Source organism: Eschrichtius robustus, chromosome 10 (assembly GCF_028021215.1).
Source record: "Eschrichtius robustus isolate mEscRob2 chromosome 10, mEscRob2.pri, whole genome shotgun sequence".
Classification (NCBI taxonomy): Eukaryota; Metazoa; Chordata; class Mammalia; order Artiodactyla; family Eschrichtiidae; genus Eschrichtius; species Eschrichtius robustus.
The window spans coordinates 55,023,393-55,047,231 of record NC_090833.1 but is presented as its reverse complement, the minus strand read 5'-3'; the positions used below and the strand labels follow the sequence as shown (position 1 = coordinate 55,047,231).

Here is a 23,839-nt window from a genome sequence, read left to right as displayed (position 1 = left end):
GAAACAAGGATCTAATCACGTTCTACTTTGGGAACAAAATCAGGGGATTTATTTGTAAAACTGGAATCATGAAGGCTCTAAGTAGTTGAGAGCAGACTTGAAGTAAAGAAAGCTGGTGGGGGCCATTCTTGTCTGACATGATCTCTTCAGGCCAAGAATGGGAACAACTACACATTCCTTCAGCTGCAGCAAGCCTTGCTGAACTGCAGATGGGCAGATAGGATTACAGTGCAAGATCAGACCCTGTCCCAGGCTACTTGATAAAAAGGTCAGGCTCTCTCAATGTCAGTTATTTCGGAAGTTCTGAGCCACATCTATGAAGTTTCATTTCTAGGCCTGCTGAATACTGTACACACAAAACTAACCAGATGCCAGGCCTATGTATGAATTCTTGTTATTCCTGTGTGTGAAGAAATGGATTAATGTTTTCTCAACCTTTGCAGCATGACCAATAGATTCCACTTCTGTCTGTAACTTGACTGAGTCATTCATGCAGGGTTTTTTTTTTTTTTTTTAAATAAATAATGTTGTCATGTTGGTTAAGGGCCTAGTCATTGTTGTGGACATTCATACTTCTGCAGTGATGTCACTGAACATAATTTAACTTGTATAAAATTTCTGTCTACCAACAGCTAAAAATAGTTACATTGGTTACTTTTAAGCAATAACTACACTGAAGGAAAGAAATCACTCAGTTACACAAGTGATAGGGATAATTTAATATATTTGAATATTTTGTTTAATGAGTGCTGAATTCAATTTATTTCTAGAATCTTCCATAGGTAGATGTTTATTATCCTTTAGAACGTATAGTGAGTTTTAGCTTTGCAAATAGCTATTCACATGGGCTGAGTAGTTATTTATACATACTAGGTGACAAAGAATGTACTTTCATTTGCCATATTTTACAACCTGTGTATCTCCTTGTGTGAGGATGGATTTTTTTTTTTTTAAAGAAAAATCTCCAGCCAGTTACTTTTCTTTTATATTTCTGAAGAAGGCTTTGTGTCTCGAACCATGGCCACGTGGTGTTTGTTCACTCTTTGCAATTCAGGTAATTAATTCAGTGGTGACATCACTGGGAATGTGTTCGTTTTTCCATTTCAAATTCCTCTTCATAGGATCTGATGGTTAACTCGTATTAAGAACAGATTTCAAAAAAACTCAGTTCTCAAAGGCAGTTAGTTATGTGTTAATTTATACTTTCCCTCTTTATCACTGTAAAAGTGAAGTTTTATTCCAGGGAAGGTCATGTACCCTTTACAACCAGGAAGATATAAAATTGTCAGTCATTTTGATCCTGATTCTGGTAGTCAGTTGGTTAATTGATATTTGTAGAGCACAGTTGATCAGTTGATACTAAATAAAAGATAAAGTGAAAGATAACAGTGGTAGGAGTGTAGCTTTGTGTGATTTAAGCCTTATTTTTCATAAAGCTAAAAATGTCAAACATTTAGATCTTTTCTTCATTATGGCTGTATTACGGTATTTGTTTTACTTTGGTTGTTTAATTCTGTCTATGTCTACAGATATTCCTGGTAAGTACCTGGGCAGGCAGATAGTCCAAATGCTTCCATAACAGTAGCTTTTATGCTTTTTTGTCTGTAACCCACCAGAAAATATATTTTTTATCTTACCCAGAATACACTATATGCATATAGATATGCAGACATATACACCCACAAATCATTAAAAGGAAACAATTCTTAACCATTAATATATTTGATGCACATTGATAGCTTCTATTTTATTCTAGTTCTATTTCATTAAAAAAATGTTTTGCCATTGAATAATTGATTTCAGGGCTCACCAATGGATTGCCATCAATTTGAAAAACAGTGCTTTAGACACATTACTTTGTTAAACATAGATCTAGGAACTTATGGCCCGTATTCACCTTGGGCCAGTGCATGGGCCAAGGCATGGTTACCTTTCTGAACTTACCTATGTTTGTCTCAAAAATCTTTTTGGTTTCAAGTTTGTTCTCATTGTGTGTGATTTCTTGCAGCTGACTAAGGGAATCCCTAACTATCCCCCTCTCTGTTGCTGTTTTTTGGTAGGGCCATGTTTTTCTAGAACTTTCTGTACTCATTGATGAGTTCATGACTGAGGCAAAGTTGATGAAACACTTGTAGGTAATTGCTACTAAAAATAGTGACATTTAGTAAGTTAGGGGGATATGAGAGTTGCATAGATGCATTGAAGTGTGGAAAGTAGATTCTAAGAGAGGTTATTGAACTTCTAATAATGCCCTCCAGCAGTATTTTCCTGAAGATTCTGAATTTCTTCCAGAAATCCGTAATCACTAGCATCGTGTGGAATGTTCTCAATGCTGCTTCTCATTTTTAAGTTAGGATTAACTAACTACAGAATAAATTCCTGCATTAGATTTGGTCATTTTTTAGCGCTCCCTTCCCCTCCCCTCCACTCTCCTCTCCTTCTTTCTGTCCCTCTTCTCCCTTTCCCTTCCCTTCCTTTCCTCAGTGTCCTGTCCATATTTACTACCCACATTTTTAGTATTGTAGCCACTAATTTGATTAAAAAGGCACTGCCAGATATTTTACTCCATAAATTTAGGGAAGATTATTTTTATTTTTGAGAAAATTTTATATAAAAAAGTTAAAATGTGTATATCTCTAATTCGATAGCAAAGGGTTGTAATCACAGATTAAAACAGTCAGGAATTCTATTAGATGGGATCCATAAGTTCATTATATTATCTTTTCTGAGTGGTCTTTGGTAGAATGGTCTTGAATTTCTGAAGGGAACACTGATTTGTCTTCATACTTTTAAGTGAAGTATGGTATAACTCAAAGCTAAACTTCTTTGATTTCATTTTATTGGTGATTATATTGCTTGAGTAATAGCTATAAACATCTTAGTATTCAAAATAAATATGTTAATATTCTCAAATTACCTATATTAGACCTTGGGAGTGCCCAAGTGACTATATGGTCTATATGTACTGGTTACAAGGTGTAACCAACCTAAGTTTCCACTCCACATCCCAAATGTGGAATTATTCCATCCCTGTTTCTGTGTAACTTCTGTTGTAAAGTCTGTGAGTCTGTCAGTCTCACTGTATAAAGTTATGAAAACACAGAAATGATCAACTAAACTTTGTTGCTGGTTACTTAATATACTTTAAATTTAGAGAAATGATATTGTACGCATCCAATGCATTTCCTCTATAGTATCCTCCAGCTTCACAGGCACATGTTTGCACTTTCCTCTTGTTAAAATTGCAGACAAGAATAATTTTGATTTATTGGTGACATCTAATATAGCTGTGTTTATATTGTTGCCAATAAAATGACTTACACGATTGGTTTTTGTTTATACAATCTTTTCTGAGGAGTCAGTCACCTGTGTTAGGACAAGGTACATTCTGCTTATTAAAATGAACTCCTAGGATCTAAGAACATTCAGCTCTATCTGTCCTTGATTGAATTGCAAAATGTGCTTCACACTGCAGCCGTGCATGAGAATAACTTATATTATCTATCAATAGGCTTTTCATTTCTATATTCTTGTGGCTACAGAGCTGTAACTAGAGAAACCCATGGGAATAGCACGGGCCTATTAGCGATCAAGGCAGTGATGTTGAAAAGGCAATGTTAATGAAATTATACAATCATTAACCCAAAGGGGGAAAAATAAAAAGGATCAATAAAAACTCTATTTTAGATGGTTTAGACGTATATATATAAGAAGCCAGCCCAGGAGCAGTTTGTTTGCTGACCAGCATTTCGTGTCTCATTATCAGGTTTTCTATGCAGGGTAAGAAATGCTTGTGGCATAAGGAATGGAAAATGTAACAAAGGCTAAATGTAGCCTAAGGAAATGAAATGATGTATGAAAATTAATAATTAACTGGCTCATCAGATGAATTATGACTCTAGATGAGTCTATTAATAATATTAACTAAGAAAGGGCTTTTGGCTGTAAATAGACATTATGGAACTCGTGTTTTTGGGATTTTCTTGAAGGGATGAGTTAACATTGTTCTGTGTAATCTTTTAATCCACAAGGCACAGTGCCTCGAGCTTTGGGTAGAAGGTAGAGTCATGATCTTGTATTTTGATTAAAGTCATAGCTTTTCCAGAAATCTAATGAAATTATCATTAAGTGATTTTGTGCCTTGGTTTCCTTAGGAGTTAAGTAACTTCCTCTCTGACTTGACTTACAGGAATGTGTTTTAAGAATTTTCAAGTGGCCGAAAGGAAAGATTTATTAACTTATGTTGACTCATATAGCAGAATGAATGAACATTTTCATTGTTTGAACCAAAGGAGTATTAAAAATCTAAATGTATTAATATGTCAGATCCAAAGTACCCTAAATTTATACTTCCAGGCGTTCCATGCTTTTTCTTTTTCTTCTTTTTTTCTGTTGATGCCTGGGTTTAGAGTAGTTGGATGGAGGACAGAGGAGAAAGTAATGGTGGAGAACTTGATTAAGTTTTTAAATAGAAAGATGCTCTTCCAAGTGGAATCCTACCAGTCAGATTTTGATAGTGATTAGTTGTGATTTTACTTTCTGGCAAAGTGTAGGAAAATTTGACCCCAGTGTTCATTTTTCAAGGTGGGTGTTGTCTTTCAGCACATCGCTGATGTGATGGAGACAGTAGAGATTACTGTTATTTTTGCTTTCATATCCACCCAATCCCTTTGATTTAAGTGCCATAGGTATAAAAATCTACATATTTATCCTTCATCATAGTTAATGAGTATTTTCCATAATCTTCCTTTTCTTAATTATCTGGAAGAACAAAATTTCAAGTGATTATCACCAAATTCTTCATTTTGTGGATGAAAAACTGTCCAGAGATGTTATAAATGATTTGCCACAATTAGAACTCAGGTGTCCTAACTTCTAGTTGAGTACTCTGTTCACTCCGACTCAGTGAGGATGGGTCTTTCTTAAAAGTTAGCTGTTTATTCCTTTTTTGTTACCAAGTGAGCTTAGAATTATATATGATCATATGACCTGGCCAAAAAGCACGTAAAATATTATATAATATGAATAAACAAATTGATTTTTAAATTCTGGTGTCTAATGCTTAAAAAATCTGTTGGTGTAATTAATGTGAAAACTGGATTATTTGGCATATTTTCTCATACAGTTTATTTTATTTTTGTCTTGAGGCTGGTTTTTCTCAGCTCACACACCATTGACCTATTGGTTTTTCTTTATGGTATTAATCACTTTACTTTCTGGCTATTGCTTTTTTAGTAATAAAATTTAAGTACATTTTTGTTGTTGTTTTTACTTTCACCCTAAAGCTATTTAAAACAGGAGTGTGGTTTATAAAAAATAAAAATAAAATAAATATCTGGGCAGGTATGAGTTCTGATAATTAAGTTCTCAGTTCTTTAATTATTTTTCCTTCTTACAAACTCACCTTCTTAATGATCTAACCTAATGCTAAGTACTTACTTACATGTTTTTACCCAGATTTTTCATGAGAATTCCTGCTTATATATGATCTTGCTGCCAAAATCGACTCCCTTATTTTTAAAAAAACTGGAAATGGGCATAGTCTGCAAATATGCAGAAACTTGTCACTTGGCCCATGGTCTTAGTGACTCATATTTCCAGTCATATTGGATAATTCCTCATTTTCAACAAATTGCCAATACAACATATTTATTTTGCCTTTTTTTTTTTTTTTGGTTGGTACTGAATAAGTGCTTTCTTCTGCAGGGTTCAAAGTGCCTCAGAAAACACTGTTTTATCAATGAATGGAGAATAGATGGCCAATATCATCTGGCAAAGTACAGAGACATTAAATGACTCTTGCCCACAATCAACCAGTGAATCAACAGACCAGCTGGTAGTATACTTGAATTCTTCTAAATGGATGCAGCAGAAAAGGCATTGGAATTTTTCCAGCATTAAAAAAAAAAACTTACAGCCAGTCTGATACCAGGGTTCATTTCTTATTGTTCCATAAACAAACTTAAATGATGCAGTTTTGGATAATCTGCATTAGATTTATTTGTCCCTTCTTGGCCACTGTAGTGGAGGGAAGGACAGGAGTGAGACCTAGGATTGTTTCCGAGGAGGCATGTCAGTATTAAATGTGGCAGACTGATAGAATTCTTAATAAAATGGAGACTTGATAAAGGTGAAGAAAACATTCCAGATTTATATTGTTGGTAATTTTGGAAGTTCCTCAACATATGGGCATACACAGTCAACTTTGCAGAAGGCACAGTGAGTGCTTGGCTTTAAAATTAAATACTACAGGTTTCCCCTGCTATCTGAAAGTAGAGTGTTCCTATGAAATCTTTCATCAGCTGAAATGGCATAAAACAAAGAAGCAATTACCTTAGGACACATGTTGCTAAGGGATGCACAAAATCAACTGAGATAAAGCACAGATGCTCACAGACCCAGTTCAGTGCTCTGGAGGCTTGAAGTTGAGATGCTGAGCATAGTTCCCAGCGAAGGAGCACTCTCACTGCTTGGGGTGAGTACTGCCTCTATAATGGCCCCCTGCAGAACAAATGCTAAAGCTGTTTTTGCTTTTCACCTTTTTTCATAAAAGTGAAAATCCTCCTCAAATTTCTTTTGGTTAGTGAAAAACAGGTAGTTAGGTAAGTTTTGTAAAAGCAAAGTGGCGTAAGTTGAAATGTTGAAAAGCAAGGGATACCTGTATTTTTTATTTTCTAAAACAATAAAAAAAAATTCTCCACAAAAGGTTTGCTGTCCTTGATATCTTGTACTTGATGATTTATGGAACATTCATTTGGGAGTTGAGTTGGAAATATTCGTCTAAGACATTGAGTGGATCATAGAGAAAAAGTAGGAATCATCCAGTTCAGGATATCTGGCCATTACTACTTTGCACTCAGTCTGTATTTCTTGTGTTTGTTCAGGTTTGGCTTCTTTCCATGACTATCATGTCTGTATAAAAGAATACAGATTGTGACTATGCCGGTCATTTATTTGGAGTAGTGGCACTTAGTCACGTTATTACACACATTTTGGGGAACTGTTGATCGAGGGAGGAAAAGGCCTTTCCTAACGATTTATAACCAGGGAGTACTGACATTATTATATATGGATGGATGATGATGTCCTGTGGCCACGTCACTACTTTTGGTTCTCCCTCTGCCACTTGAGGAAGGGAGTGGTAGGATGGCAGATGGAAGCTTCATGGAACTACTGTCAGTTTACTGTATGTGGTGCATGATGAACATACTCGGCTTTAGAAGGGTTGTTTTGTCCTTATGCTTTCCATATAGCGTTTCACACAGGCTTTTCCTTTTCTAGGATCTTACTGGAAGGTGAGAGTATTGTGATGTTGATTCTATTTCCATCCCTATAACTCAGGATCAGTATAGAACCAAGACTCTAACGCTGCTGTGAATATTTGCATATATGGATATATGAAGCCTTTGTGAGATTCCCATGCCTATTTTTTTTATCCTTTGTAAATCTAGGGACTGTGAAAAAGATTGCTTGTAGAGTAAAAATCTGACATGGTTTAATGTCCTCATAATCTCTTTTAGAGGTTATATCGGCTTTTTAAAGAATTTTTTTAATTAATTTATTTTTGGCTGCACTGGGTCTTTGTTGCTGTGCAGCTTTCTCTAGTTGCGGTGAGCGGGGGCTACTCTTCGTTGCGGTGTGCGGGCCTCTCATTGCGGTGGCTTCTCCTCTTGCGGAGCACGGGCTGTAGGCGCGCGGGCTCTCGTAGTTGTGGCTCACGGGCTCTAGAGCACAGGCTCAGTAGTTGTGGTGCATGGGCTTAGTTGCTCCGCGGCATGTGGGATCTTCCCGGACCAGAACTCGAACCCATGTTCCCTGCATTGGCAGGCGGATTCTTAACCACTGCGCCACCAGGGAAGCCCTGTGTTGGCTTTTTGTTTGTTTACTGGAATCTTTGAAGCACTAGTCTCACAGCTCATGAAGGTGATGCTTTTGGGTTTCCCAGGATGCACTGTAGCAAATGTGAACTAGTACAGACAAATCCTCTACGGAGCAAAATAAGTTTCATTTTGCAAGCTGGCACCAGTAGATTGGTTATAGTTGCCAAGAGCACTGTATTGAGAAGGGTTCAGTGGCAAAAAAAACAATGCAGTGATCCATAATCCATGTCTACCACGAGTGCAGGAGGGGAGAGTGCCTGCCAATGAACCGTGTATTCGATAACCCTGTTCTACATAAAAGACCGTTTTGCTGAGAGTGCTTCTTTTCTTCCTGATATGAATGCTACACAGGTTGAAAACTCATTGTAATTTATTTTCCTTTTTACTTTTAAAAATGCCTGCATTTATTTTTTTAAACAGGCTAATAAACCACACCATGGATAACTTATTGGACTTTGACTGAAAGGAATCATTAGTGTCATTGGATATTTGACCAACCTGGCTACAGGTTTTGTCAGAATGAATGGAAGGTCATGCAGCATGAATCTCCACCGGACATCAGGAACCCCACAGGGGCCTGGGATGGTCAGTGGCCAACACATTCCTCCCATTCGAGCCCACTCGGGGACTCCTGGCCCCTCGTCCTGTGGCAGCACACCAAGCCCTGCCATTGGAAGCCTTGCTAACAGCCTCCATCTCAAGATGCCCTCAGGAGGAGGGATGGCTCCTCAGAGCAACATGAATGAGAGCCCCATCCATCTGCCTGCCTTGAGCCCCAGGAGACAAGTGCTCACCAGTGGGAAGCCACGTTTCCAGGTCACCCAGACTGGAGGCATGTCAGGGCCACACACTTTAAAGCCAAAGCAACAGGAGTTTGGAAGCCCCTTTCCTCCAAAATCTGGGAAAGGTAGGATTGTCTTTTTGGGATCTTTTAAAAGTGGACACTATTTTTTTTCTCCTCCTTGTCTCTTCTCTGCCAGCAAATCCAATGGAAAAATACATGATTCAGTGTCAGGGTCAAAGTTGATAGTCTCATAATGGTATGTAGCTTTCTAGGAAAGGATGTGGACGTGTACACATGTACATACTTGTGAGGGTGAGGGCATCACAGTGGTAAATGTGTCATCTCATGGGACTGTGAAATAGAGTGGAAGATGAGATAGAAAGATTGGAAACAGGGAGGTAGGGTGGGTGGTGGCAGAGGAAGGGCAAGAGCAAGTTTAGTATGATCCTGCCCTCTGGATACACAGAGCTCTGCCTTGGCTTACCAGGGGCTGGATTCTGCAGGCCATGGAGGAGATGGGTGGCTGGAACTGTCATTATGTTAGTTGGATGCTAGAAGAAAGGTGGTGTTTGGAAGGAAAAGGATTAAAAAGGGAGAAATTTTAATAGCCAATAAAATGAGGAACTAGTACAGAAAATGATAAAAAATTATTCTAAGAGCAAAGCCTATAATTTAAAAAAATTTTTATTTATTTTTATTTATTCATTTTTGGCTGCATTGGGTCTTTGTTGCTGTGCGCAGGCTTTCTCTAGTTGCGGTGAGCAGGGGTGCTACTCTTCATTGCGGTGTGCATGCTTCTCCTTTTGGTGGCTTCTCTTGTTGCGGAGCACGGGCTCTAGGCATGCGGGCTTCAGTAGTTGTGGCACGAGGGCTCACTAGTTGTGGCTCACGGGCTCTAGAGCGCAGACTCAGTAGTGGTGGCGCACGGGCTTAGTTGCTCCGTGGCATATGGGATCTTCCTGGACCAGGGATCGAACCCGTGTCCCCTGCATTGGCAGGTGGATTCTTAACCACTGCACCACCAGGGAAGTCCCTAAACCTATAATTTTTATAATACAGCTAGTGACGAGAGAAGGCAGCTAGAAGAGTATAATGAAAAGATGTATTTTTGTGCTTGTTGAGAACTAGAAAAAACTTGTTAATTTGAAATGCAGAGAGAATGCTTTTAATTCAGCAGTGTTTGAATTACCATACGTTTTAAATTAAGAATAGTTTTTGGAGAATAACAAATTATTTGAGTGATGTGCTCTCTCTAGAAACTGTTGTTGACTTAATGAGGTTATATTGCTAATGATATGTGTATTGGGTCTAGAAAAAGAAGGAGTATGTATCCCATGTAAAATATAGCTTTGTTATATAAAATAGCATGATTATATATTCCTTTAGGTATTTTTAGCATTTAGTTTTAAATGTTTATACTAAGTGTTTATACCACCAAATAACATTACTAGCAGCCTTGTGAGTAGCCATTCACCCAGTTAACTCATAACTTATCCAATTATGATGAATAATGATTTATATCAGGCAAGTAACCCAAAAGTTGTTTGTTTTAGTGTCTGTGTATTTCTGTATATGGAGAAGTTGGTATAAATGGGTAGATTAAAAAAAAAAAAAAGTAAACATGTGTAACTTTTTTCTTTTCTTTTTTTACTTACTTTGGTGTAGGCTTGGTTTTGAGGTGTTTTATTTCTCAGAGCTACTGATATTTAGTGTAAGTATAGGAAAAATTTTCCCTGGGGGCTGCATCTAAAATAGCTCTGTCATTGTCGGGTTGCTATGTTCATGACATGGCAAGCTAAGGTTCTTAATGTCAAGCTCATGTGTTTGTATTTTCAGGGACTGAGGCCCAGTAAAATCTTTCAGCTCATGCTTGACTAGTGAACTGTAGCTTGCTTTTATATATCCTTGTGTTTGAAATCCTGACTGGTAATAATAATGGTGATAATATTAATAACTTGCACTTATTATATCATAACTTAGCATGTGTCAGGCACCATGTTAAGTGCTTTCCAATACATAGTCTCAGTTATTCCTCACGACAGCCCTGAGTTGTATGCTATTTTTGATTAACTGATAAGGGAACTAAGGTCTAGAAAGAATAAGTAACATAAGCCCTGCCAGGCAATAAGGAGTTTGGGAATATTACCTTAATAGTGATTAGAAGTGGTTATAATTATAATCGTAGTTTATAAAAAATGCTTCAGGTACTTAAGGAATAACGAACTCTCAGGGTTAATACATCTTGGAACTCATGTAAAAATTAGCACTGCTTCCTGATTCTCTTCTTTTCTGTTTTCTGGCTCCTTGCTCAGCTTACAAGTTTGCAGTGCCTGTTCTGGATCTGCATGATTGGGGCATGCATGGGCATGGGTAAGGGGTTGAGGACAACTGTATTATTATTCCCCCTTGCCTTGCAGCTTGGATACCGCTAGTGGTCTGGATGGTGCCAGGAGTGGCTGAATGTGTCCCTTTCAGATCTTGGATAACAATTCCTAAACTAAGCCAGTAACTGTTTGAGAATGGTGATCTGGGACTGTTTGAGCTTCATCCAATCATTTGCTCTACAAATAATTATTGAGCATATGTTATGGGTGAGCCACTGTTTTGGGGATATAATAGCCAATAAAACATAGTCCTGGCCCTCAAGGAGTTGAGAACTCAGAAAATATAAATGGACAGTTAGAATAAAGCATAGTTAAGGCTCTGGTAGAGATACAGTCAGGGTGATGTGGCAACATTTGGAGGGGTTCCCAGCCAGTGCTTGAAAAGTGGATCTGGGAGGAGAGTAGGGTATCTAGGCAGACACCTGAAGGATGAGGAGCTAGCCTTACAGTCATGGAAGAGTATGTCCTCTGTGTGTGTGTGAAGGGGCAGGGGCTGTCTGGAACTTAGTCTGGGTAGGGAGAAAAGCACGCTCAAAACCTGGAGGGGAGAGATCATGGTGCATTTCATGGGCTTCTATCTGGTTTCACATTGAGGGGAGGTGCGGAGACTCTGGTAAGAGATGAGGCTGGAAAAGAATAAGCAGTAGCCAGAGGAAGGGTCATGAGTGCCATACCAAGGAGTTTGGATCTATCTTGAGGACACTGGCAAGCTGTGGAAGGATTTTAACCTAGGGGATGATGTGATAAACTTGAGGTTGACATCTCTCCCTGATTTTGCCACTGCTTTCCCATGCACTATTGACAGTGTCATGATCCAAAAGGATAAGTGCCAAAGAACCTGTGACTCTGTGGGTGTATTAGGGTTCTCCAGAGAAACAGAACCAATAGGAGGTGTATCTATTGATATATATCTATTTATTTTTCCGTATATCTCCGATAGAATAAGTTACGTGGGGATTGTCATACAGACAGACATCTGACTTTTTGAAGACTCGAAAATTTCCAGCGGGAGCCTCATGAGAAATATAAACTCGATTGTAATGTTTATGTTACTTAAGGATTGAGTTCTGCTCATATAAAAACTCAAATAACCATGGCTTTAACACTGTAGGGTGTGGTTCCCAAATAGTGTGCCGAGGGCACTGGGGTACCACAGGAGACTCAGAGGGAGCCACGAGATATTTTAAAGTTTGCAGGAAACATGGGATATGTGACATCCCTGAACACCAGGCAGACCACTAGTTTGAGGAGGCTTACAGTTTCACCATGAGATTGCAGTATGTTCTTTTTGATGATATTGTACCTTTGAGAAACTACATATTTGGTAGTTGTGATTAAAAAAAGCAAGTAGTTTGTACATTCATGTTCAGAGCAACATTTTTCACAATAGCTAAAGGTAGAAATAACCCAAGTATACATCAGTGTATGAATGGGTAAACAAAATGTGTCATATCTATACAATGGAATATTATTCAGCCTTCAAATGGAAGGAAATTCTGTTATATGCTACAACATGGATGAACCTTTAAGACATTATGCTAGTGAAATATGCCAGACACAAAAGGACAAATACTGTATGATTCCTCTTACATGAGGCTCCTAAAATAGTCATAGAGACAGGAAGTAGAATGGTGGTTACTGTGGATTAGGGGAGGAGAGAATGGGGAGCTATAGTTTAATGGGTACAGAGTTTCAGTTTGGGAAGCTGAAAAGTGGTGATGATTTTACAACAGTGTGAATATATTTAATGCCACTAAACTGTACACTTAAGAAATGGTTAAGATGGTAAATTTTATGTTATGTATATTTTACCACAATAAAAAAAGCACATACTAAGTGAAAATCAGTGTGGACTAGGAGATGAAGGTGGTGATGTCCAATCTGATTCCAAGGTTTGAGAAGTAGTAGAAGGCATAATTGAAGTGCACATCCCATTAGTAATTGTAGTTATTTAAAAATGAAATAAAAATGCTTTTTTAAAAATTGATGTGTTATTTTTTCAGACAGCTAATAAGTTATTAGTACATAATTACTATTCAGTTATTGATACCTAACTACTTAATAAACAGAACTGTTAGGTGTTCCTTTTGGCCTGGGGCGCCATGAAAAAATTACCGAGACGCTAAGAATGCCATGAACTGAGAACATCTGGGACCCTATGTCATAGGAGTTCATTTTTCTCACAGAAAGAGCAAAGGTAGGTGATTGCTGCTAATGGTTAGAAGCTCAAGGAAGACAGGCCCAAGATCATGGAGCTTCCCTTAGTCTTTCCCTCTTGGTTGCACAGGGGCTGCCTCACTCTAGCATCTCTATGGGTTCTGTCTTCTGAGGAGGCTGAAAGAGGAAGGAAGAAGGACAAAAGGCAAAAAGTCAGAGGGGACTATTCCCCTGCAATCTACCTCCTTTAATTGGCTTTTTCAGGAGCCACACTCAACTACTTCCACTTCATTAGCCAATTGTACATAACTGATCTCTTAAATAAAACTTATTCTTGGTTCCTGAGTATATCTTTTTAAAAAAGTTAGATTTTGTCCTATATCATTTTGTATTACGTTCTATTGTATTTTACTTTTTAGCATTTGCCTCCTTTATCTCTCTCTCAAGTAAGTTGAAACACTTGCGAGCAGGTTGCAGACATTGTGACCCTTTACCCCAAAATTCCTAAGCAGCTATCTTTCATGCCATATAACTAACATACATTAATCATAACCAAGAAATATAGCTTTGATACAGCAGTATTATTTATAAACAGTTGTATCTTAAAATATAGTTCATATTCAGATTCACTATATATTTTACTTTACTTAATTATTATTTATAATATAAAGTATTATTTTCTTCCCCCTCTTATAATCTAGTGTTCTTTGTAGCCATTTTTTCCCCTAGCCATCTAGGATCTAATCAAAGATCATGCATTACATTTGGTTGTCATGTCTCTCTGGTGTCCTTTAATCTAGAATGGCCCTCTCCCCCTGCCTTTTTTTTGTGTTTCATGACAAAATGTGTTGATACTTTTAAAGAGTTCAGGTCAGCTATCTTGTCTCACAATCTGATTTGTCTGTTCATCTCTTCATGGTTGGGTTCAGGTTAAACATTTTTGGCAGGAATACTACATAGGTGATTTGTGCACCACCCATTGTGTCATACCAAGAAGCACTAAATCTTCATTTGTCCTAGTATTTGTGATGCTGCTTTTGGTTGTCTGTCTAAGGTGGTGTCACCAGATCTCTACATTGCAAAGGACACTTTTCAAAATTAACAAATAATCGTATGTGAATATCTTATTCTGTAACAGCCTTTCATAGCATTTATTGATGATCCTTGTCTGAATCAGTTATGCTGCTGATTGCATAATGGTTATTTTCTGATTTTATCATTCTTTCTAGGTTTATTATCTGGTATTCTTCTGGAAAGGAGAGCTTCTCTCCCTTCTCTTTTAGAGTCATTGCAGATTCATGCATTCTTTTAAAAAATTCACTGTGCTATAATTCACTACCATCACTGTTTTTTCTGATGCTCAAACTGTCCCAGAATTGGCCAGTGGGAGCCCCTTCAAGTCAGTTCTATGTCCTTTTGACATGTTCCCATTAAGTACTTCCTTGGTTTGAGACATAGCAAGAAGTTCTAGGCTCATTTGTACTTCCCTGCCCCAGACCTGGAATCAGCCATTTTTCCAAAAAGTTCAGGTTCCTTTTAGTGGGAATTAATATTTGGGAAACCGGATGAAAGGGTGTTCTTACTGGCTCTGGGGTGTCATTGCTTCTAGGTCCTTTCTGTGGACCGAGTGAGGAAATACACCAGACCAAGATAATGAGTTCCCGTTAAAATACATCACAGAGTTCTTCCTCACACTTCCTCATTGCGAATTTGTCAGTGAGAACCCTGGTTCTCAGGAACATGAGTGTATTTGTTTATTTGCTTTGTACTACAACAGAGAAAAAAGTTACTTTTAGCTTTATATTTCTAAGATATAGAAATTTGTTTTAGAGATGATTGCTTACTACATGTCAATTTTTAATGTGCTGAGATAAGAATTTTCATATTTATCTCTGCCGGTGAGTGAGTGAGTTTGGAGGACTTTCTGCAGTTGACAACTTTCTGGCCCTCCTAGAATTGGTGAGTACAGAATCTAAGTTATATCGTACCACTAATGGCATTTCTCCCTACTTCCTGCTCAACAGTTACAGACTGTAATTAGACTGGGAGAAATGCATTTTTCAAAGCATCTGGGAAATCAGTTTTATGATCCTCACTATAAGCACGTTTGACATAGCTGTTTAAATATTTAAGACAATTCCACATTCGCAGTACCCCTAGAACTATATAATTGGGAAGATTTTCATTGTAAAGGTTTTTTATTTTTCTTCGGGGCCTGTGACATTTCTTGTTGGGCTCTGCTGTCCTTGGAGACAAAGGGAGTTAGTTATTCATTAGTGCTTGTGGGTTATTCATTATTGTTGGTCAGAAAAAGCAGAATAATATCAACAAAGGACACTAAACTAATTGCGATTTAAAAACTCTTTTGTGTCACTTAAGGCTGGTGTCTCTTATAAAGACCTGGTCTAAGAAAATGTGTCGTGTGAGCCTGGGAGGTCTAAAAACTAGTGTACTTTAAATAATACATCGTTTTATTTTTATTCTTTATTGTTTGTGGTTTACTAATTTAATTGGTTATAACCTGGAGCTTAGGTTAGAGCTTGATTCCTTAGTGGGTCAACTAGCTTCATAGTTTTCCCCCACTGCTACATCAGAAAATTATAAAATACTGCCACTGATTTAAAAAGTTACGTTCCTATATCATTCCTTTACTTATGTTGATCCCTGGTAAAACAACAGACAATAAAAAAAAAATCTGCTAACACCACTGAGTGAACCATGTTGAGTGTAGTCATGTTAGAAGTGGGGCAAGAATAGCAATTGGGGAATCCCACATTTTTGAAGAGATACAGTTGATATATTAGCTTAAGAAAGTTGGGGCAAAATATGTGGTTACTTTTTTCCCCCCTACTTCTGCTTTTTAATCATTTATATTTCCTTGCACTTCCAATGTGGCTTCCTGCAGAATTAGAGCAAATAAAGTTAATATTCCATAAAAGGTTCCAAAAATAACCAAACTAGTGAGAGACTAAAGGCTTTATTCCAGTTGAGGTAGCCAGAGTTTTCATTTCATCTTGCCAAACAAGACAGGTGAAACACAATGTTTACTTTTGTTTACTCTTTGGTCTGCACAGGGTTCACTTTGTGTGATTTATTGATGCTGAGTATAAGTCAGATTGATGATGAATTTCCAAGTATTACTGAATGGCAAGCACAATTTGTTCCAGTTATGAAAGTGGTTTGTCAGTCTCATAACATTCCACCTTTAAAAGAATATATTCCGTTAACACCCCTACCTTCTACACACACCTCAAATGCTGTGGGGCATGACCTTGAAATGTTACATCCATTAGTAACCTATAGCATTTTCTAAGGCTGTTAAATAGCAACAACTTTGGATTTGTAAAGTACTTTGTAGTTCATAACCTTTCATAGTGACTCTTTCATATGATTTGATCAAAGGCATAATCCCATGAGCTAAGGCAAGTGTAATTGGCCCCATTTTAGGGATGAAGAGACTGAGGCTCAGTTTTCTAGAGATCTCATTTTTCATGTGCTGCATGGGTTGCCATTGAATAGGACTCCATAATCTGAGAGTTCCTGCTACAGGAATTCTGAGAAATCTTGCCCCCTCTCTTCAGTAGAGTCTAAGGTTGCTGCCACTCCTGAAAAAGTATATCTTTAAAAACTCAAAACCGTTCAGCCATCATTTCTATCCATGAGCTGAGGATATGGGCCCTTGCTCCTGTTTTAGAAAATTGTACTTGACACTTTTCAACAATAGGTCCTTCTGAGCAGGGAGAGCATTGTCTACCTGACCAGGAATCAGGAAGCCTTTGTGTGATGGCCACCTGAGTGACATCGGTATATGTGCAAGCATGAAGTCTTTAAACCCAGGCCGGAGGATATCATAAATATATGAATAGATTTGCTACTTCTGACACATCAGATTTTAAGGATACAATGGATGGTGACTTGTATTTAATACCTATTTTCATGGCTGCATTATTTGAATAATGAAAGAAATAGAAGGTGTGTAATTGGCTCTGACATAATAAACAGGTTAAAAAATGAGACTTTTGGTGTAGGATCTTGATACTCAAGGATAGTCTGAGGCCAACAGTGTTAGCATCCTCTGGGAGCTGGTTAGAAATGCACAGTCCCAGGGCTACCCCAGATCTGCTGAGTCGGATCTTGCATTTTAAAAGATCCCAGGTGATTCTTGTGCTCAGGGCTGGCTTAAGGGTGACTGCACAGTGCCCTGTCTCAGAAGGGGTGCCCTGTGCTTGGGCTATAATGCTCTGTGGTCACTGACTTGACATTATTACTAATTTTATCTCTGAAATTGTGTTTTGTAAGTGAAGTCTGGTGGGACACTGGTGCTTGCGGGGGGAGGGGAGCTTCGACTCTCAGTTCATACGTAGTTCCACATCTGGCCAGGATGGCCACTGGCTCCCTCGCCCCAGTGTCCACTACTGCCTCTGCCCTCAGCAGGGACCTGAGCATTGGTGTGGGGAAGTCAGGGTCAGATGTGTGTGCCCCACATGCCCAATCATGGGTGAGGATCTGGGCGCCTTTGAAGGCCTGCATTCACTCTGTGAGTATCCCTGTTTGGAAGCAGCCCAGTGTTAAATAGCAAATAAAAAATACCATGGCAAGTCAAGAGATGGGAGAAGAAAGGAAAATGCTGTTTTCCTCCTTTTTGAACACGGGATCCAGCATTTTCATTTTGGTCCCTGTAAATTATGCAGCTGACCTTGCAAGTGCACACTGAAATTTGAGAAGCATTAGTATAAGAGAAAGAGCATGGACACTAGACTCAGAAGACCCACATCTGGTTCACACTTTGCTGGTGTGTGACATTAGGCAAGCCACTTGACCTCCCTGACTCAGTTTTCTCATCTGTAAAATGGGGGTTATGTCTTATGCTCCTTTCCAAGTGGGCAGGGTCTAGGTAAAGGGCAGACCTGGCGACATGTCTTTGGTAGGAGTGTGTCCAGAACACCTTTCATCTTTGGCTTCAGTTTCTTGAGGCTGGTAAACAAACCTGGACATCATGGCCTGAGGGTGGGATGGAGGTGGAGGGCAGGGTTCAGAATGGGAGAAGAAGGTCAAAAACCTGGTTTTCAAATCCTTGGGAGTGGATGGAAAGCAAGAGTCAAGGAACTGAGGAAGACAGGAACTGGGGATTGTGGGTAGGGAGAAGTGAGCATCAGAGAACTTGTGAGCTGCACGCATAGGTTTCCCAAGTGGTTACCCACTTGTGTGGAAATCTCAGGCACGCATGAAATTGTGGAACAGAAAACGCGTTTGCTCTTGAGAGTTAAATTTGATGATACATGTGAGAATGCATTTTACACTGTAAACTGTCGGACGCATGTAAAGTATTGTTCTTCCTAATTCCAGGGGCAGTATGGCTCTCCATAATCCACAGCACCTGCTGCTGAATGGAATGGCCTCATCCCGATACCCTATTTGTTCACAGATTTGTCCTTTGAAGTAAAGGCCAGCTTAGTCATAACTCTCAAGTCTGGGCAGTTTGAAAAGCTACTTGTTGTGTGGATGTAGAATCCTAAATTCTGTTTTCACGGTTTGCCTCAAAAGCTAGAGAGAAAAAAATTAAAACACAATAAACAAGCCTTGAGATGAAATAACATCTTTTAAGTTTGTCTTCCATCTAAAGATTTTTCTATAGTTAGGGTGATCATATAATTTATTATCCAAACCAGGACACTTTCAAAAGTGAAATGGGGCCCTATTGATAATTATGCCCAGGACTACCCAGGATGAACTGGAATGAAGGCAGGGTTGCCCTACATTTAGGGGAAAGTTTAATTGCGTTTAAATTCGGCATCTTACTCAACTTCTTTAAGGTAAAGTAGTTCAACCTACTTGACAGGATTAGCCCCATGTAAGTTATGTCTTTCAAAATTATTTCTTGGGGCCATTGAGTGATTATTAGCATATTATTAGGTAGAATATATCAGTTTCTGGTTGTTCTACGGTTGGATATAAGTGAGCTAGCAATTATTTAGCACTTTGTATTTTGTATAACTGTGCTTAGCTTCACATATTTTAATTTAATCCTTCCCAGCTCTATGAAGTATCCCCACTGAAAACATGAGGAAAGAGAGGCTTAGAAAGATTAAGTAACGTGACCAAGAACACATGGGTATTTTAGCCCATGCCTCACTGACTTCGGAACCCTAAGTACTTTTATAGGATGTTGTTTTGGTTTTCTGGCACAGGGTTTGCCTCAACAGCCTAGGCTCTTGGCAGTTGAGTACGATTTCCTGAAAGACATAATTATGTCTACCATAATTTCTACTATATAGTAGTGTAGTGTCTTGTATATATTTATTTTGAAGAGAACAGTGAGCTGAAGCAGAAAATCACTGTCAAGTAAATTGTTGCAGGTGTTTGTGTCAATTTGTGTTAAAAGTGTTCCTCCTTACTTGATTAAGATAGTGGTTTTGGTGGCAGTCAGGTAGGCAATGTGATATAAAAAAGATACAGCTAATTTTTTTGAACCCTTACTCTGGGCTAGCTGCTGCACTGAGCAGAGCTGCTGGGCCATGCAACTAGAGAACAATCCAGAAGGCCTAACATGATGGCCCTGGAGCTCAGTTCCCTTTAATCCTTGTAACAACCCTATGTGACATTAGATTAAGAAAACTAAGGTTTGAAGAGGTGAGTAATTTAGCAGCAGTCATGTGGCTAGTATGTGGCAAAGCTGGGAATTGAATCCAGGTACTGTCTGAACCGAGTGCCTTGGGTCTTAAGCATCCTACTGTCTTCTATTGGGATGAGTCAGGTTACAGGGGCCGAGCTGGAGACCAGGGCCTTCTGTTGCATGTGTACTGATTCACCAAGTACCTTATTCAAGCCTCTTTTGGTTTCAGGTAACTGAAATGCACTGGGCTAGCTTATGTAAAAGGGGATTTATTATAAGCAACCAAGGGTGTTTCATGGCACCCCAGAAGAGGATGGACCACAAGATCTTTTGAAGGACTATAAGAACACGATACTTCTCCACACTCCTTCCCTCTAGGCAATGTGATTTTTTATCTCTGCTGCTTCTGTTTGCACATTACTTCATTCTTCTCCCTGCAGATTGATTTTCTGTTGTGTGTGTGTGTGTGTGTATGTGTGTGTGTGTGTGTCTGTATTAGTCAAGGTTCTCCAGAGAAATAGAACCAATAGGATATATTTATTTTTTTGTTTATTTATTATGAAGTATTGGCTCATGCAAGTATGTACTCAGAGAAGTACCAGAATCTGCAGTTGGCAAGCTGGGTACCCAAGAGGGCTGATGGTTTAGTTCTAGTCCAAGTATGAAGGCCTGAGAACGAGGAGAACCTGTGGTGTAAGTGCCAGTCCAAAAGCAGGCAGCCTCGAGATTCAAGCAGAGTCAATGTTTCAGTTTGAGTCCAAAGGCTGGAAAAGACTGAGGTCCCAGCTCAAAGCTGTCAGGCAGGAAATGTTCCTCCTTGCTTGTGGGAGGATCCACCTTTTGTTCTATGTACACCTTCAACTGATCGGACTAGGCCCATCCACATTGGGGAGGGTAGTCTCCTTGACTCAGTCTACTATTTCAAATGTTAATCTCATCTAGAAACACTTCACAGACATACCCAGAATAATGTTTGACCAAATATCTGTTCACCCCATGGCCCAATTAAGTTGACCCATAAAATTAACCATCACAGTATCTATGGCCTCAACATGGCTTTCTTCTCCAGCCCTAAACAGGTAATGTACTCAGAACTTCTGTGCTATGAGTCAACTGGGTAGTGTCCCTCTATCCCATTTTTAGTTTCCTTGGAAAGAAAGAGAGTCTGGTTGGTCCAGCTTGGGTCAGGTCTGGTTCATCCAGCTGGGTAGGGAGAGCCTCATGGAATAAACATGGGTCCCTCCTGCTCAGAAAAGGAGCATGTAGGTTGAGTGATACCTAGGACTTAGTCTCCTAAGTAAAGTTAGTTTGGGGATATGCTTCAAATAACGGTGACGTTTCCAAAGGTATCACAGAAATGGTGTTCTTCAGCTGGCAGGATTCCAAAGTAAGGGAGGAGATTTTGGAATAATGACCACCAGCAAAAGTTAATTCTAAGAGAAGTTATTTTTTTAAATTTATTTTTCTACTTAAAAGATAAACTACTAAACTGTGATTGTGGTTGTGATACTTTGCATTACTTTTCAGTAGTGGCCACTACAGCTTATAAGGTAAACGATTTTTTTAATATTACCAGATTTTCAGTCCTGATGTGGGAATTAAGAAAGGGCATATAATAGTTGATCCATTAAGCATTTAGGTTTATGTTGTGTTGAGAGTGTAGTGAAGGTGAGGGTTGCCAGGGTTCAGATACACAGACCAATGATTTCTATTTGAAATCACCTTGAACAGCACAGCAATTTGAAGTAGTTTGGCTGTCAGTTTTGAAAATTTTCAGCATAGCTATTTCTTGTTGCCTTGGGTTATATAATCAGAGAGTATCTATTGATGATTTGAATGCTCTCGGCTTTTATGCCAGTTTTAATAGGAATCTATCAGGCATAAAACATATGCAATTAATCAGTGAGTCCAAATTTTAAAAGTTGGAGTATATGGATTGGGTGTTGAAAGCATATTTTCTTACATATTTGGCCCAGGTAATTTTCCCACATACATAGAAGCAAATTCTGTATAATTACCTATACATTATTGTGACAGGCAGACTCTAAGATGGCCCTCAATCTTTCCCATCTTCTGGCATTCATGCCCTTGTGTAATAGCCACCCCTTCAGTATAGGCTAGATGTAGGGACTTGCTTCTAACCATGACAAAGGTGATGAAATGTTACTTCCATCATTAGGTTACAAAAGGTTTCACTGTTGTCCTGCTTGCAGACTCTCTTTATTGTCTTCTTGGTTTGTATCTTTGATGAAGAATGCTGTGATTTTGGAAAGGCCCATGTGGCAAGTAACAGAGAGGGGACTCTGGCCAAAAAACAGTGAGGAACTGAGTCCTCAGTCCATCAACTGTCCTGAAACTGAATTCTGCAAACAACCATGTAAGATTTGAAGTAGAGCCTTCCACAGCTGAGCCTTCAGATGAGACTGTAGCTCTAGCTGACACTTTGATTGCAGGCTTGTGAGAGACCCTGAAGCAGAGGGCCCATCCCAGCCATATTCAGATTCCTGACTCACAGAAACTGAGATAATAATACACATGTATTGTTTTAAGCCACTAAGTTGGTGGTAATTTATTATGTAGATAGATAACTAATACAGTTGTTGTCTGGACTTCTCTCTCTTTCAGGAGGCATGAGAAATTAGGCAACATCTAGGAGCAGGTGGGTAGGAATTAACCTCTGGGTTTTCTTTTTTAGGTTTTGAATTTATTTTATTTTTTAAGTTTATTTTTTATTGAAGTTGTTTTTTCTTCATTGTTATGTTTGCCTTCAACACTGTGGGTTTTTTTTTCTTAACATCTTCATTGGAGTATAATTGCTTTACAATGGTGTGTTAGTTTCTGCTTTATAACAAAGTGAATCAATTATACATCTACATATGTCCCCATATCTCTTCCCTCTTGCATCTCCCTCCCTCCCACCCACCCTATCCCACCCCTCTAGGTGGTCACAAAGCACCGAGCTGATCTCCCTGTGCTATGCGGCTGCTTCCCACTAGCTATCTATTTTACGTTTGGTAGTGTATATATCTCCATGCCACTGTCTCACTTTGTCCCAGCTTACCCTTCCCCCTCCCCGTATCCTCAAGTCCATTCTCTAGTAAGTCTGCATCTTTATTCCTGTCTTGGCCCTAGGTTCTTCTGACCTATTTTTTTTTCTTCTTTTTGTTTAGATTCCATATATATGTGTTAGCATGAGGTATTTGTTTTTCTCTTTCTGACTTACTTCACTCTGTATGACAGTCTCTAGGTCCATCCACCTCACTACAAATAACTGTTTTGTTCCTTTTTATGGCTGAGTAATATTCCATTGTATATATGTGCCACATCTTCTTTATCCATTCATCTGTTGATGGACACTTAGGTTGCTTCCATGTCCTGGCTATTGTAAATAGAGCTGCAATGAACATTTTGGTACATGACTCTTTTTGAATTAAGGTTTTCTCAGGGTATATGCCCAGTAGTGGGATTGCTGGGTCGTATGGTAGTTCAATTTTTAGTTTTTTAAGGAACCTCCATACTGTTCTCCATAGTGGCTGTATCAATTTACATTCCCACCAACATTGCAAGAGGGTTCCCTTTCCTCCACACCCTCTCCAGCATTTATTGTTTGTAGATTTTTTGATGATGGCCATTCTGACCGATGTGAGATGATATCTCATTGTAGTTTTGATTTGCATTTCTCTAATGATTAATGATGTTGAGCATTCTTTCATGTGTTTGTTGGCAATCTGTATATCTTCTTTGGAGAAATGTCTATTTAGGTCTTCTGCCCATTTTTGGATTGGGTTGTTTGTTTTATTGATATTGAGTTGCATGAGTTGCTTGTATGTTTTGGAGATTAATCCTTTGTCAGTTGCTTCGTTTGCAAATATTTTCTCCCATTCTGAGGGTTGTCTTTTGGTCTTGTTTATGGTTTCCTTTGCTGTGCAAAAGCTTTTAAGTTTCATTAGGCCCATTTGTTTATTTGTGTTTTTATTTCCATTTCTCTAGGAGTTGGGTCAAAAAGGATCTTGCTTTGATT

The 23,839-nt window shown here is 38.7% G+C and overlaps 1 protein-coding gene across 2 annotated transcripts in view; it reads left to right on the top strand.

The window, feature by feature from the left end:
- The window catches only part of GLIS3 (GLIS family zinc finger 3), a 494,000-nt gene that overhangs the window by 5,325 nt on the left and 464,836 nt on the right, over positions 1-23,839 (top strand). Inside the window, exon 2 of one of the 2 annotated variants that reach the window (XM_068552879.1) lies at positions 8,301-8,787. The exons of the other annotated variant lie outside the window; for it this stretch is intronic. Within the exon in view, the coding sequence (XP_068408980.1) occupies positions 8,400-8,787 (388 nt within the window). The 5' untranslated portion in view covers positions 8,301-8,399. The remainder of the gene's footprint in view (positions 1-8,300; positions 8,788-23,839) is intronic. 2 annotated transcript variants of the gene reach the window in all.